The 14,537-nt window shown below is 36.6% G+C and overlaps 1 protein-coding gene and 1 long non-coding RNA gene across 2 annotated transcripts; one reads left to right on the top strand and one right to left on the bottom strand.

The window, feature by feature from the left end:
* The first annotated feature begins 7,058 nt into the window (after window positions 1-7,058).
* LOC309481518 lies at window positions 7,059-12,569 on the top strand. Its single transcript, XR_014200036.1, has 4 exons — window positions 7,059-7,234; window positions 9,056-9,174; window positions 10,025-10,132; window positions 10,235-12,569. It is a non-coding gene; the product is annotated as an uncharacterized lncRNA (long non-coding RNA).
* ppdpfb (pancreatic progenitor cell differentiation and proliferation factor b) lies at window positions 12,422-14,309 on the bottom strand. Its single transcript, XM_082146486.1, has 5 exons — window positions 14,127-14,309; window positions 13,504-13,596; window positions 13,339-13,416; window positions 12,975-13,074; window positions 12,422-12,817 (listed from the first exon to the last, which is right to left on the bottom strand). Exons 2-5 carry the CDS (start codon window positions 13,556-13,558, stop codon window positions 12,694-12,696), a joined length of 357 nt encoding a protein of 118 aa, XP_082002612.1. The 5' UTR covers window positions 13,559-13,596; window positions 14,127-14,309; the 3' UTR covers window positions 12,422-12,693.
* Between the last annotated feature and the right edge of the window lie 228 nt (window positions 14,310-14,537).

Raw genomic sequence — 14,537 nt, 5'->3', positions numbered from 1 at the left:
CATTTAAATAAACGATGCTTATTATTTTTAGGAATATTGCAGTGTTATAAATGATTTATCCATGCACATCATTATTATTATTACTTTATTATTATTATTGCCCTCGTAATCAAAATAATTTCCCCTCTTGTATACTGAACATCTCTTCCCTTCTCTGATGACGTGTTTACCGGCGCCAGGGCAGAACAACCTGTCACTCACATCAACCATCCAATCCAATCCAATCAATTTCCCATGGACAAAATCAAGCCCCGCCCTACATTTGTTGGAGAAGTTATATCCATTTAACTTTTTTTTTTTTTTTTATGCTTTTGGAGCCAAGGGTGCAAAGAAAACACATACAAAAATATATAATAAAATAAAAAACATTCACAAAAATACAAGACCTTTGTATCAATCAAAGATTTTGAAGACAGTACACAAATGAACAGTCTTAATAGTGTTTCCATTAGTACTAGATTGAATAGTAGAAAAGTAATTCACATTCTTTAAGGAATACTGAGAAAAGGGGCATAACTTACTTATGAATGTGAAATTTGACTAATAAAATTAAACAAATTATAAAAGCCTCCTTATTCATACTTATCATACTTTATCCAAAAATTAAAATGTTCAAAATGCAGACAAAATGAATGAGTATATTTTCCTTAATAAACAGACACCTCAAACCAACTTTTTCACATACAATGCCAGAAAATGTGGGGTAGACCCAGGCATGTAGGCTACTGGCCATCGGGACTACCGCGAGATTCCCGGTGGGCCGACGTGCTTTTTAGGCCGATACATTTAATTTTTTTTTTTTTTTTTGTCTTAATGGCCCATAAAACTCGTACATCGGTGGCCCATTCATTTTGTTTTGTTTTGCTTAATTGACGGCGCTGGGTTAGTGCCAGTGTAATGCATATTGGTCAAAAAAAGCCTTAGTTGTTTTTTTTCCTCACAGACCGGCCCATGAAACGCATAGATCAGCAGCCCATTGGTTCTTTTCTTGATTGACACTGGGCTGGCCCAATCACATCTTTAAACACCTCCCCCTTTGGGCTCTGACCGAGCGTGTAGTGTGTATCTGTCAAAATAGTCAAGAGAGATGGAGAAGAAACGCGAGGAATGTGCAGAGAAATAGCGTGAAAATTAGATACAGGCCCTTCAAGCAGACGCTGTAAAATGTGTCAAAATAACAGATATTTATTTATTTATTTAAAACTTTATTTTAACTGGGGAACCAGACTGAGACCAAGATCTCTTTTTCAGTTGAGCCCTGTGAAACATGTAAACATATACAATGTCACACAATGAAAAATACATACACAATGAAGACATCCAAATCAACAAAAACAATCACAAACACATGAAACATCATATAAATACTCCAATACATTTTTAAAATGGACCAGGGACACAAGATTGTTTATCTGAAGTTTGATCTGCAATTTGTTCCATATAAGGGGCAAAATAACTAAATGCAGACCTACCCAGCTCTGTTGAGATTGATGGGGTCTTTAATGTAACCCACCTTTGGGATCTTGTTAAAATATTTGTATGTCTAATAAAAAGCAAAGAAGATATGTAAGGAGGTAATTTAAAAAGAAGAGCTTTGTAAATAAAAAGGAGAGCATGTTTATCACGTCTCACAGCAAGAGAGGTCCATCCCACATGTTGGTATAAAATACAGTGATGAGTTTTATAGTTATCACCAGTGATAAACCTAATTGCACAATGATATATAGCATCCAAAGGTTTTAATGTGGCAGTTGAAGCGTGCATATAAATGATGTCACCATAATCTAGGCCAGACATAAAAGTGGCCTGAATAATTTGTCTTCTATGAGGAGATGACAAACAAGCCCTGTTTCTATAAAGGAACCCCATTTTGATTTTTAGCTTTTTACTAAGTTCAGTGATATGCTTTTTAAAAGAAAGAATGTTTTCAGCAGCAGCAGGACATTCACCAGCTTCAGTGGCTGATGAAGTGAGGAGGATCAGAGAGATGAGAAAGTGTAGAGCCTGTGGTAAGCAGAACTACTTTCAAAACACTTAGGCTATGTCATGAGTGTAGGAACCCATTACCCATTATGCCCTCGAACCCCCCTAGAAGGCCCAAGGTCCACACAGGCACACACCACCAAAAATCCATGTGAGAAACACTGGTATTGCTATGCCAATGCAGCTTATAGCTTGTTTTAGGATTCATCACTGTGGAGTCTAGTCCAATTGTATTAATAAATGACAATTCTGTACTTATTTCATCTGTTAACTCTCACTCGTTCCTACTCACTCATTACATGCCATTAGTGGTTTTAAGGAATAGGAGTTGGTATACATATTCAAGGACATGCAAAGATGGGTGGTGTTTATATGTAGTGGGCCAGTCTAGGCCAAAATGCCAGGGCCGATTTTTTTTATCCCAGTCCAGCCCTGGGTAGGCCTACTGTTTCCAAGTGCAAAGAGCAGCTTACATCAATGTAAAAAAAAAAAAAAAAAAAACTAAACAAAAAACAACCTGGCATCACAATAAGTGTATTGTGATTGTCAAAACATTTTAGTGACTAAACAGAGTTTTAGGTTTAGTGACAACATGTTACAATGTTTACATGGTACAATTTCTGGTAAGCTAAGTTTTTTTTTTATTGCTTGACACAAATTTCACGATTTCAATTAAATTCAATTATTGTGATTTGATTCAATATTGACTCATTTGGATAAATATTAGGTACACAAGATAGGTTCATTTTTCCTGAAGGAAACAAAAATCTCACCTAATGCTGTAAACATACAGAGAGCCCTCAGCTGGTAGTATTATTTAAGGTTAAAAATAACTCAAATATAATGCGGTTTTTTTATAATAACAACTTTATTTAATGATACAAGTACAAATATTATAGATATGTAATATAGTATATTTAGCAAAATACTCTCTACAGCTCTTTTTTTCTAGTCAGTGCTATATTATGGTCATTAAATGGCTTTCCTGAGGTAAATGTTATGACATAATTGTTCTCCAGCTGTTTTATTGACCTCTTTCCGCGGTTGAAAAACACTGATTGATCGATATTCTGTATGAGGAATATACATTTTGGTAAGTTGTACTGTATCTTTCAACATTGTTCATTCGTGTTTAATGATTAGCTAACTATTAGCTAAATGATCGGTTCAGATGCCGCTTGAACTGAGGCGCTAGGGATCTGTCACATCACATTTACAAGCGCCAACTATTTATTGTTTGAATTTCGTAATAGAATTGACAGAATCTGAGAGCTGAATTTTTTTTATATCATAAGTAACTACTCTGTTTTATCTGTCGGTCTCCATGTCCTCTTGCTTTGCGATTTTTCTGCGCATGAGATAATGGATGTGTGGCATGAGAGTGTGTGAAAAGTGCTGAATGCGTGAGAGTTGGCAGCCCTGTAGCAACACTAACCAAGACAGCGAACAGACAAGGAGTGACTGAAAAGTCAACTTCTATAGGAACACAAACTAGGTAATGAACAACACAGCTGAACAGAATTAACTCATAATGAGGTGACCATGGTAACTAATAAATGGCAGGAATACAAACGGAAGGAAGGCATGTGACATGAAAAACTGAATGTCCATGATAACTCAAATAGAACAGAACAGAACAGACTATGACAAGTAGAGCATCGTTATTGTTTTTGGACTGTAAAAAGCTTATTTTACCACATACTGTGTCAGTTGTGTTAATCATTGGATCATCATTTAAGTGAACATTTTTCATGAGCCAATTTATGGCGTAGTTAAGTAATTGTGCAGTAGGTAAAAAACTACCAAATATCCACAAAAACACAGCATAAATGTATAGTTGAGAATAAAAAAAAGATATATATATATATATATATATTATATATAGTTTGCCATGTAAAAACTGTGTATTTCCTTATGCAATCGCTCTGTAAACGTTTGGGGTCTATCAGACCCCAAGGACCAAAAACGTAAACCTTACTTGAGGACCGATTAAATCCAGTTCCTTATCATGACGTCATCCTCCAACCACGAAGTTATTTTGGTGGTATAATATTTTATATTATTTTTTTAAACCCTGCACATTCATCAGTAAGTATTACAGCTGTATTTTATTAATTTGTATGGTGTTCTTAAGAAATCAGTTTGATGTTATCAAAATTAACGTTATGTTTACATTCTCAGCTAATCTATAGCTTTAGCCGTTTACTGTCTATGGCTTTAGCTTGTTTCCATCCTGCCCGGTTCTTTCCATTTGGGTGTCTTTTTCTTTTTCTTTCCACAGTCTAAAAATGTATTAATTAACTAACAAACAAATAAATAAAGTGAAGAAATGTTAGGCCTGTGTCTAACTTACATGGGCATATATCGAATTATACAGAAGGTTTTGTTGTGCTTAATTATATACACATTCAACTTTGCTTGAGGTCGCTCAGACTATAGGACTGTGATGATGGTTTAATGGTGACATGATCTCTTCCAGGGAAAGCTTCTCTAGTTCCCTGTGTGAGTGATTTATGATGGGCCATGCAGGAAGAGGCTCGCGGAGCTGCTCATGCTGTCAGAGCGTGATCTTCGAGTCCACACTCCACAGACTCTGAACATCGACCTGCTCCCGTGACACTCTTTTCACCTGTAAACCAGCTGTTTTCACTTCACTGGAAAATCAATAATTCTGACTTCTCGTTTGTCTTAAGTTTGAGCTTGCAAACCTTCTAACTTATAAAACAAACAAACTTTAAGTAACTGCACGCCTTTCTCTTCGGAAGTCACGTGATTGCACTAACCATTAAAGGGATAGTTCACCCGAAAATGAAAATTCTGTCATCATTTACTCACCCTCAAGTGGTTTCAAACCTGTATGAATTTCTTTTCTCTGCTGAACACAAAAGAAGATATTTTGAAAAATGTCTGTAACCAAACAGTTGATGGACCCCATTGACTTCCATAGTATTTTTTTCCCCTACTATTACTAATTACTGCACTTACTAATTGTTTACTCGTGTAATATAAGTTTATAATAATAACTATTTTATATTTTTTATATGCCTGGCGCTGTATGGCTATTGCTTAAATCTATCACTTTTGTGACTCAGCAGTTCAACAACCTTTAGTGGTTTTAGTTGAAAATAGGTCATGCGGCCTGCATGGCTTCCCCGAGCAGCAACATCTGCCTGCTGCGTGCCAGCATAATGCTAACCACGTGAGTTATGATATGGTAATGATGTGGGCAACACCCTGCAACTAACTGAGCAGTTTATATGACCTTAAGCTGTCAACATTCAGCGGATGGAGATAATATTAACAGTGTTGGAAATGTCTGTATTTATGAATATAGCAGCAGGTTTCGTGTTGCTCTTTTGCAAAATTATACAGTCAATTGAGGTCAACCACAAATAGACGCGCACCCACTAACCTTTTTAACTGGCATCAAGCCAAAGTTTTTACAGTGTTGTGGGTGCAGTGTGGGTAACTGTCGCAGCCATGCACTGTTTCAGTGGTGCTTTCATGTGGGTGCAATTTTCAGGTTTAAACCTGTCCAACTTAAGGCCTTAATATTTAATAACCTTCTTGTTCCTTTAAATGTAAAGTGTGATTGAGGAATAAGTGATATAAATAAAGGGCCTTCCTGCATCTGTTGTTGTAGTAGCTGTACTTTAGTCAGTAATACATTTACAGTAATTTAATATGAATAGTTCTGAAAAAACAGTAGGCCTACCACAGATTTGAATTAATGTTAAAGGGATAGTTCTCCTGAAAAATGTAAATTCGTCATCATTTACTCACCCTCACCCCAAAACTGTATGACTTTATTTATTCTGTGGAGCACAAAAATAAAATATTGAGAAAATATAATGACTTGGTTAATATGGAGCCCCTAATAATGATTAAATGCTTTTGCATTCCTCTGAATAACTTCACATTTGCACACAAAACTTTTTATGTCTCACAAAGGTTTTTATTTTATGTCACAATATTATTTCTGTCACAATTTTAGGGAGCGGATGCAAAGTTTCTCAGTTTTGCAAGAGAATGCACTATTGGTTACCCATATTCATAAAAAATATTCTTCTATGTTTTGCTGAAGAAAGCAACGATACAGATTTGGAACAGCACGAGGATGAGTAAATGATGACAGAAGTTTCCTTTTTGTGAGAACTATCCCAGTGTATATTTACATTAACCTGGAAAAAAAAAATTTGTTAAATGGATATCTTTTTGTTTGATTAGCTAATGGGGCACAATCTGCATATTTCAGCTTTATGCTTAAAATATTAATAATAATGCCATTTTTTCATGGATGCAAAAAATAATTAAGATTAATTTCATAGATTTGGAAACTGATTTTAATATCATCACAAAAGGCTGTAAATATAATAATAAAGCACTAGACAGATTACCCTCTGCTATGTTCTTATAGTAAGAAGAACATCTCAAACACAAAACTGCCACATGAAGGCCTTATTTATTCATTAATCTATACCTATGTCTCCTGCTTTCCCCAATTTTATTCTCTGCCCACCATTAACCTTTATACAGAATGACCTTTAAAATACAAGGCAGGAGAGTAAACAGGAGAAGTACATGCTTCAGCCCAATGGCTCCTCCTGTTCAAGACTCTTTAGCAGGCATGTCACATGGAATAGTCCTGTTTTTCTTACCGTCGAGAATATAGGTCAAAGTGGATTGATGGCTTGCAGGGTTTTCTCTCATCTCAAAGACCTGCAATGTGAGATTATAGACATAATTACAACAAAAGGCAACAAAAACAAACACAATCTACTGACAGTGTGCTTAATAAACAGTGTCATTATAATTATTGTTTATTTATTTTTTACAATAAATACTAAAAGTCCATTTAAATCAGTAGCATTCATGTGTAAAAGTAGAAGCGTATCTCTTGTGCAATGAATTTCCACTGGCACTTGCGAGGAAGATATTGTTGCAGAGGCAGAGCATAAGCAGGGCATCCCAACCGTTCCTTGATCCCAAAGTCTTTTCCAAATGGTCAAGAAAGCATAGGGGTGTTCCTCAGGGTGGGACCTTCAGCTCCTTAGCAAATAGCTTTTCAGTCCTTGAGCCTGGAGCAAAGGAGGGGTTTGATATAAAACTACAGTCTGCCTCATCTGTGTTATACGCTCAACGATTCCTCAGGCTTTCCCTTCTTCACAAGATTTAAAAAGTATTTTTCTGGGACGTTTATACTGCCATTGGACTTTAAGGATTTTACACATGACAGACAGCCTACAAAAAGGCAAGGTCCACTTAAAGATAAGATCAAGTCATAATGCATGGCCTTTCTAAATTAAATGGCTGATTGGCAGATATTAAATCAGCAACGTGACTGTTTTTAGATTTGAAGGAACGTTAAACACTTAAAAACATTAAGCCGACTGTATAACCACAAGCTGTATATATAAACTGACCTAGATATGTCTAATAGGTTGACATGATACTAACCAAAGCAGGTCTCTGGAAATTGCATTTGTCCAGGACTTTTTGAATTGAGTCAAGTTGTTTTAAATTTTTCTTTAGAAATGGGGCTTGTTAATGTGTTTTGTTTTACTGCGGATGGAGTTTAGCAGGGGAATTTTCACATCTGTGAGGATTAGATTTCCTCTGCTTCTTTGTTGCTCTTTCTATAGGCCGGCTCTCTGTCTCTCTTACTTTCATTCTTTTGTCTCTCATTCTTTCTCTCTCTCTCTCTCATACACAACTGCCCAACACATACATCAATTCACAGAAAAACTTTTGTCTTTTGGTCTTTGTAAACTGCCTGGAGGACATCGATCTTTGTAGAAGAATGACACCCTTTTCCATTAACTTTTCAGACTGCTGCGCATACAATTCCTGACATCTCTAATGTGCTGAACCTTTTATGATCTTTCAAATGAGATTAAATGACATTAAGTTTTCCTTTAATCCCTCACTGCTTCACTCTTTAAAATGATCAGAGTGTTCTGATGAAGCGTAGTTTTCACTGGTGTTAAGTCATTGTGGATTACACCTCCTTCACACAAAGGCTTTTGTGTTCAAGACCGATTTCATGTTGACTCAGTGAAGGATTAGTGCTTAAGAGAGCCTTAACAGGCTAAAAAGCCTGTTATGTGTCTAAGTAAAAAGTAAAAAATAATAAAAAAAAGAACCATGCAGGAGACTGCAGATCTGTTGAGAAGCATTGTCTTTTATATTCAGCATCACAACAAGGCTCCCAATTTATAAGACAAGATCAAATTATACACTTCTGGCTGGCTATATAGAGTAAAGTTCATTTCCATTATTAGCATCATCCAGCTATGATCGCACACTGTTCTCTCTCAGACTGTTTGTGTGAAGGTAGTGACTTTATTTTTAGAGTTGGAAAAGTATTTTGGTAGAGATACTTCAACACACCCTGAAGACGAAGAGTAAGCTGTCAGTCAAACAGGAATTATGCCAAATCATATTACAATGTCAGCCATCAGTAGCCCTAGTATATTCCCATCAGGCAGACATAACATACCGTTTTTTACTCTTTCTGTGAGTTACATTGATTCCCCAGTAGGTGGCGACAATTGACTCTCTATATGAAAGAGTCACTGAATCATTCACTCAACCCGATTTGTTCAAAAACACTGATTCGTTTAGAAACTATCTGTGGACGAAATCACAGCCATGCTGCTAATCAGAACAACATTGATTTTGCTCACGCAAAGCCATACATATTTAAGGGTTGTACATGTACATGCTAGCTTATGTGCATAGCAACCATACATAGGACCAGCGGATTCAGTTTACAATTTGAGCAAAACTGGGACAAAGGTTCTTTCTATGACTTTTGACACACCTGTGATGCACCTATCCACAATCAGCATGTTTGTTTTATGTGGCGTCAACAAGTTTGGTCTTGTTCTGTCTAAAGTATGATAAGAGATTTTAGTTTTCCAAAATGGACTTTGACCAGGTTTTTTCCCAGAAATTTTTTTTCTATCATGTTTATGTCGCTCTGATGAGGATATTTGTTCCCTGACCATAAAACAAATAAAGTTTATTCAGCACTGACCTTAAATCCACCTCTTTTGCTATATTTTTCCAGGTTCCAAAGAACACTTCCATTTCCAAGCATTTGGTTCTGTCATATTTACACATAAAAGCTGACCATGACCACCGTAAATGCCCCCGTGTGTCTGCTTGCTCGGAATGAGTTTTATCGGAGTAAGTGCAGTACTATTTTTAGCTCTCTGATGTTTAACCAGCTACAGGACACGTGTAATTCTGACTGTCTGCAGTTTCCCAAAGCTCTGTTTATTTCTCTTCAATGAACTTGTACCTGAATGTACAGCACACACTGTTCCTATTTTAGCCTTATCAACTGACATAGTCATTGACTTATTTGTTGAACAAATAAAAACATTGCTCCTCTTTTTGTGAATTGACAGAAATAGACCTAATTACATTGCTTAAACATTACTGGGTACTAAAATCATCATAAGAAATAATAGAAAACAAAAATGTTTAAAATTACATTTAAAGTCCCCCTGTAGTCAATAGTTCTATCCCTTAAAACTCATCTTTGATCACCAAAATGACATATTTAAATCTTTTTTCCTTGAAAAATGTATTCAGGCCTTAAAATAGCTTGAATGTAACTCTACACCCATGCCTCATCTAGTATATGCGGTTCTATGAATATGAAAATGAGCCCCGCCTCCACTCACTCAGCTCAGAGATCCACTGAGATCCTGATTGGTTATAAGGTAGTTTGTGACGTCAAAAACACCAGCAATTTCAAACTGCGTTTTTGAAACTGTCTTTGGTTCACTGCAGTTTTAAGGAGAAAATACTCAGCAATGGTGTTGACTTATGCATTTGCACATGGTTTGTCTTAAAGCATAACAACACCACATAGACAAAAACAAAATTAAACGCTGAATTTTCACCACAGGGGGACTTTAAAATATTTATCAATGCTGAATAAAGTGCAGAGTCAGATTTATTTTTTATCAAATGCATGCCTAAGAGGATTTTCTCATGTTTATCAGTGTGTGATTGTTTTTGTTTGCAGGCATCTACCCAACAGACAAAAGGAAGGCAGTCAATAGTCTTTCTGATAACTTAATGGAACCAAAGCAAAGACAAGTGAGTGTCTGGTTGACCAAATCTAAACAGCAAGGTATGGTAGAAGTTCAACTGAGATCTGTTGATCTAACTAGATGTACATTTAACACTTATGACAAGAATGTCTCTTTATTCCTGTCTTTCTGTCTGAATGCAGATTTCTCAGGGCCTATGAACAATCGCTGGACAATAAATGTGGTTTTAAGGAACCAGACATCAAGTGAAACCTCTTCCAAACGGATAAGTCCTGCTGATCGTGTGGTCAAGTAGACACCTGCACAAAAATAATGCATAGAGTGCTGAAGAAAAAAAAAAAGGGTATGACTTATATGTGCTGCTGATTATTACCTACTAGATTTTTTTTTTTATTGTCTACTGAAGACTTGCATGTTAGAAAACACCAAATTAGTTTTAGTTTATATGCTACCATTCAGAAGTTTGTGGTCAGTAAGTCTCTTATGCTCACCAAAGCTGAATTTATTTGATCAAAAATACAATAAAAACAGTAAAATTGTGAAATATTATTACAATCTAAAATAAATTAATATATTTTAAAATGTAATTTATTCCTGTGATGTCAAAGCTGAATTTTCAGCATCATTACTCCTGTCCTCTGTGTCACATGATCCTTCAGAAATCATCCTAATATGCTGATTTAGTGCTCAATAAACATTTATTATCATTATCAGTTAAAAACAGTTGTGCTTATTTATATTTCAGTGGAAACTGTGATAATTTTTCTAGGATTCATTGATGAATAGAAAGATCAAAAGATCAGCATTGATTTGAAATAGAAATCTTTCGTAATATTATAAATGTCTTTACAGTCACTTTTGATCAATTTAATGCACACTTGCTGAATAAAAAATAGTAATATTTTTTTCTTTAAAAAATGTGCTACTGACCCCAAACTTTTGAACGGGTGTGTAATTATACTGTGTAATATCCATTTAGTCATGTGTTGAATTCACTCTGCTTAATTTACCCAAAGCATATTCCCACCAACAGCTCACAATATGACTACTATAGGAAGACGGTCCTAGCTTGCAGTTAAAATATCTATTTTTTTAAGATAGCCATTGCCTGTTTATTTATTTATTTATTATTATTATTATTTTGCATGCGCGTTAGCTGGACCAACCTGAAATGTAACGTGATTTGACAGAGAATAATTTATAATATTGTTTTTCATTTAGGAGATCTTGCTCTTTCATCATTCAAATTCATAGGAACTGTATCTATTGCCTAAATAGAAAATAGCCAATATGGCAATTGAGCGAACTGATTTGTCTTTACTATCCAACTATTCTGCATTTAAAAAAAGTACATTAAAGTAAACTACCAATAACACAGCTCCTGTCACAGTCTCTTAGTTGGGACCTGTTGCTGCGAACAAAGGAAAAATCATCCCTGAAAAAGAATAGAGTCAGCATGCCACAAAGAGGCTTTTCCATGTATCTAACCAACCATCAGAGCTTAGTGACCTGGAAAATCCATGTACACATGGGAACAAAGCCGTACGACGTCATCTCTACAGAGCAGTTTTCCATACTCACTGTTGGGTCTACCACTGCATATTTTGAAGTCCACAGACCACAGGCACTATGTTCTGTCCTTTTGGGGTTTCATAAACCATGTCCAAGTATGAAGTAGATGTCTTCTATTCAGAAAGCAATGCTCTAGTTTAGTAAAATGTCTTTAAAATGCTTTATTCCACTCAAGAGCACTTTGAATCCATTTTTATTTCCTGGACCTGCAGCTCACCCTGTTGAAAAGGATGCTGAGCTCAATGCATTTATTTGAATTAAACGTTTTCTCCAAAAACTAACTGTTGGCTTTTTTTTTTCTTGGATCATTTCTATACAAGGGGAACTGACATTTCACTCAAGGGCAGTTCTTCATGGCCATGACATTTTGTCTCCCTCAGTTTCGATCAAACAGTCTGTTTGTCCAAGTTGAAAGGATTTGCTGAATTTAGTGTCTGCATGCTTGTTACATAATCTGATCATTCTTTTAAATTAACAAAATACAAGAGCCTTTCCTCCACACTGCACATTTAGAATTAATTTAGTACAAATCAGCTGTAATGTACACACATACAAAATTCACAATTACCATGGAGTATAAAAGAACCATGTGCAAAAGAAATGGACAATGAATGCAGTCTCTCCCCAAGACCCCATATATTTCTCAGCTTTTATTATTCAATTTCAACTGCACCTTCCAGTAAACTACTAAATGCACAGCAAAGGATTTTTGGAAAAGGAGGTCTTCTCCCTCAACTGTATAAGGATGGTGTATGGTTGATTTATGATTTAGAAAACAAAGTCCAGTAGCAGTAGTGGGCTGTTTAAGACAATTTATTGTGCTGAAAAACACAGGTTAAGACAATAACAAGTAACAAAATCTCCAGAGTTACAGATGTGTAAAAATGTACAAAATTTTTGCAAGTTTCAGCTCTCCCATTTATTACGTGATATAATATATATATATATAAAACAATGAATACAAAAAAGAAAAAGTACTAAAACAGCCCATTATATGGATGGGAAATAAAATAAAAAAAAGGGAACCATTTCCGTCCCCTAGCGTTGGTGTCCTGATCTGGTCTTGGATTCAGGAACGAGGAGAACTCCCCGCCTCCGACTTGCCTCCATCGCTACATTCGCTCGCTTGCCTCATCACCATCTCCCGGGCGACACATGTCACCTGCCCATTGGTCACGCTCACCACCCCTGACCTGCAGAGAGACAACCAGATTAAGAATTGTAGCCATTGATACGACAAACTGACACCTCGTTACAAATTTGCAACTGCATAGGCATTTCAAATCAGCACTCGGCAAGGCCTTCATGTTACATGCACCAATTTAGGTGAAACTCAATCCAGTGACTCACTTCTGCTGCGCCTCCTCAGTAAGAGTTCCCATACCAGGCTGGTTCTGCTTCCCAAAGAAGAAACTGGACCACCAATGACCAGAATCCTGTTTGGGCAGACCTAAAGCACAATTAAACAACAGGTCAGAACATACGGCCTAACCACAGCCCTGCCAGATGACTAAGCAACAGTCCTGTTTCTAAATTCAATGACTTCATCAAAGGTTGATTACCCAAAACAATCAGGACACCCATTTGAACAGAGCTGGTGTGGGTGGTGAATGTGCAAATGGTTGCATAATGCGTGTAAATTGTCAAAACTGTTGCAATCAAATATTGATTTAAGCGGGGGCTTGAAGAGAGATTGAAATGAAATGCAACTGACCTGGATGATGTGGAATAACCTCCCCACTGTACTCTGAACTGCCACATGAGCTGCTACTGGATGTAGAGCCAATGCGCCCTGAAAAGAAACAGTCTTATAAGGCAAATTCTCAGTATAACATCAACTATTAATGGTGCATTTACTATAACGGTCAATGCTACTTACTTCTGTAGTAGTCATGAGTGGCAACAAGAGAACCACTAGCTGGGATGGCTGCCATTTTACAGACTTGTGTAAATCGTGACTTAGATGGAAACCCTGTAACGAGAGCAAAAAGAGATTTGGTCAGATATGACAACTTCTATAGCAACCAGACTATTATTTACCATCTTAACCCTGAAAAATAGCTTCTAATGAATACAGATCGACTCAAAAGAAGGCATTTAAGAGGTTGTATCACTAATGTGTGGTTTGACACCTTGTTTTGGTTAGTTATTGTAAGGGTTACTCATTATGTTTTAGGATCAAACCACAATACTAACTAAAGTGACATTATGCCACACAAGGCATTCATTAAGAAATGGCTTTCCACCGCATGTTTCAGAAGACTACGCGAGGAAGTTACTTACAGTAAGCCCATAGGAATTTTGGCAGTTGATGAGGGGCATGGTCATGCACTCACAAAAGAAACATTTTGCCCCAAACATGAAAAAACATGCATGTAGAGCACTACAGCAAGATGCATCTAGCATTAACAGTGATAGACTAAATGTACGTTACTCTGCTCAGATTCTCTAGCCCAAACAATGACCACCCTTTAAATATTAGGTGTAAGACCACATCCTCACCTTCTTTTGCCGCTCGTGCTGATGTTATTAAAGCACCCTGCTCGATTCAGTCGGAGGCTTTGGGGAGAAAACGCTAGGCGACGGGGCCCATTTGAAAAGGTTTGGATGGATAAGACCCTCCACGTCAGAAAATAACTACCGCAATGCTGTCTAACAAAAACAACACGTTCGCTGCCATTTATACAGAGACGTTTGAATGGAGGCGGGGCGTCTCTGTCCTCTATATAAACACCTCCGCGTGAAACCGGATCAAACCAGTGAAATCAAGGACGGGAGGGTTGGTACTTTCTGAAAATGTTCAGAAACAATGAAAGTGTTGCCAAGATTTGGTCTTGTAACTCACTGTGTGCATAATACCGGATAACAATATCAATAAATGCACATAATGAATACATATTGCATTTTAATACA

Source organism: Leuciscus leuciscus, assembly GCF_965113295.1.
Source record: "Leuciscus leuciscus genome assembly, chromosome: 18".
Classification (NCBI taxonomy): Eukaryota; Metazoa; Chordata; class Actinopteri; order Cypriniformes; family Leuciscidae; genus Leuciscus; species Leuciscus leuciscus.
The sequence above is the reverse complement of the archived record's forward strand: the minus strand, read 5'-3'. Positions and strand labels throughout refer to the sequence as shown.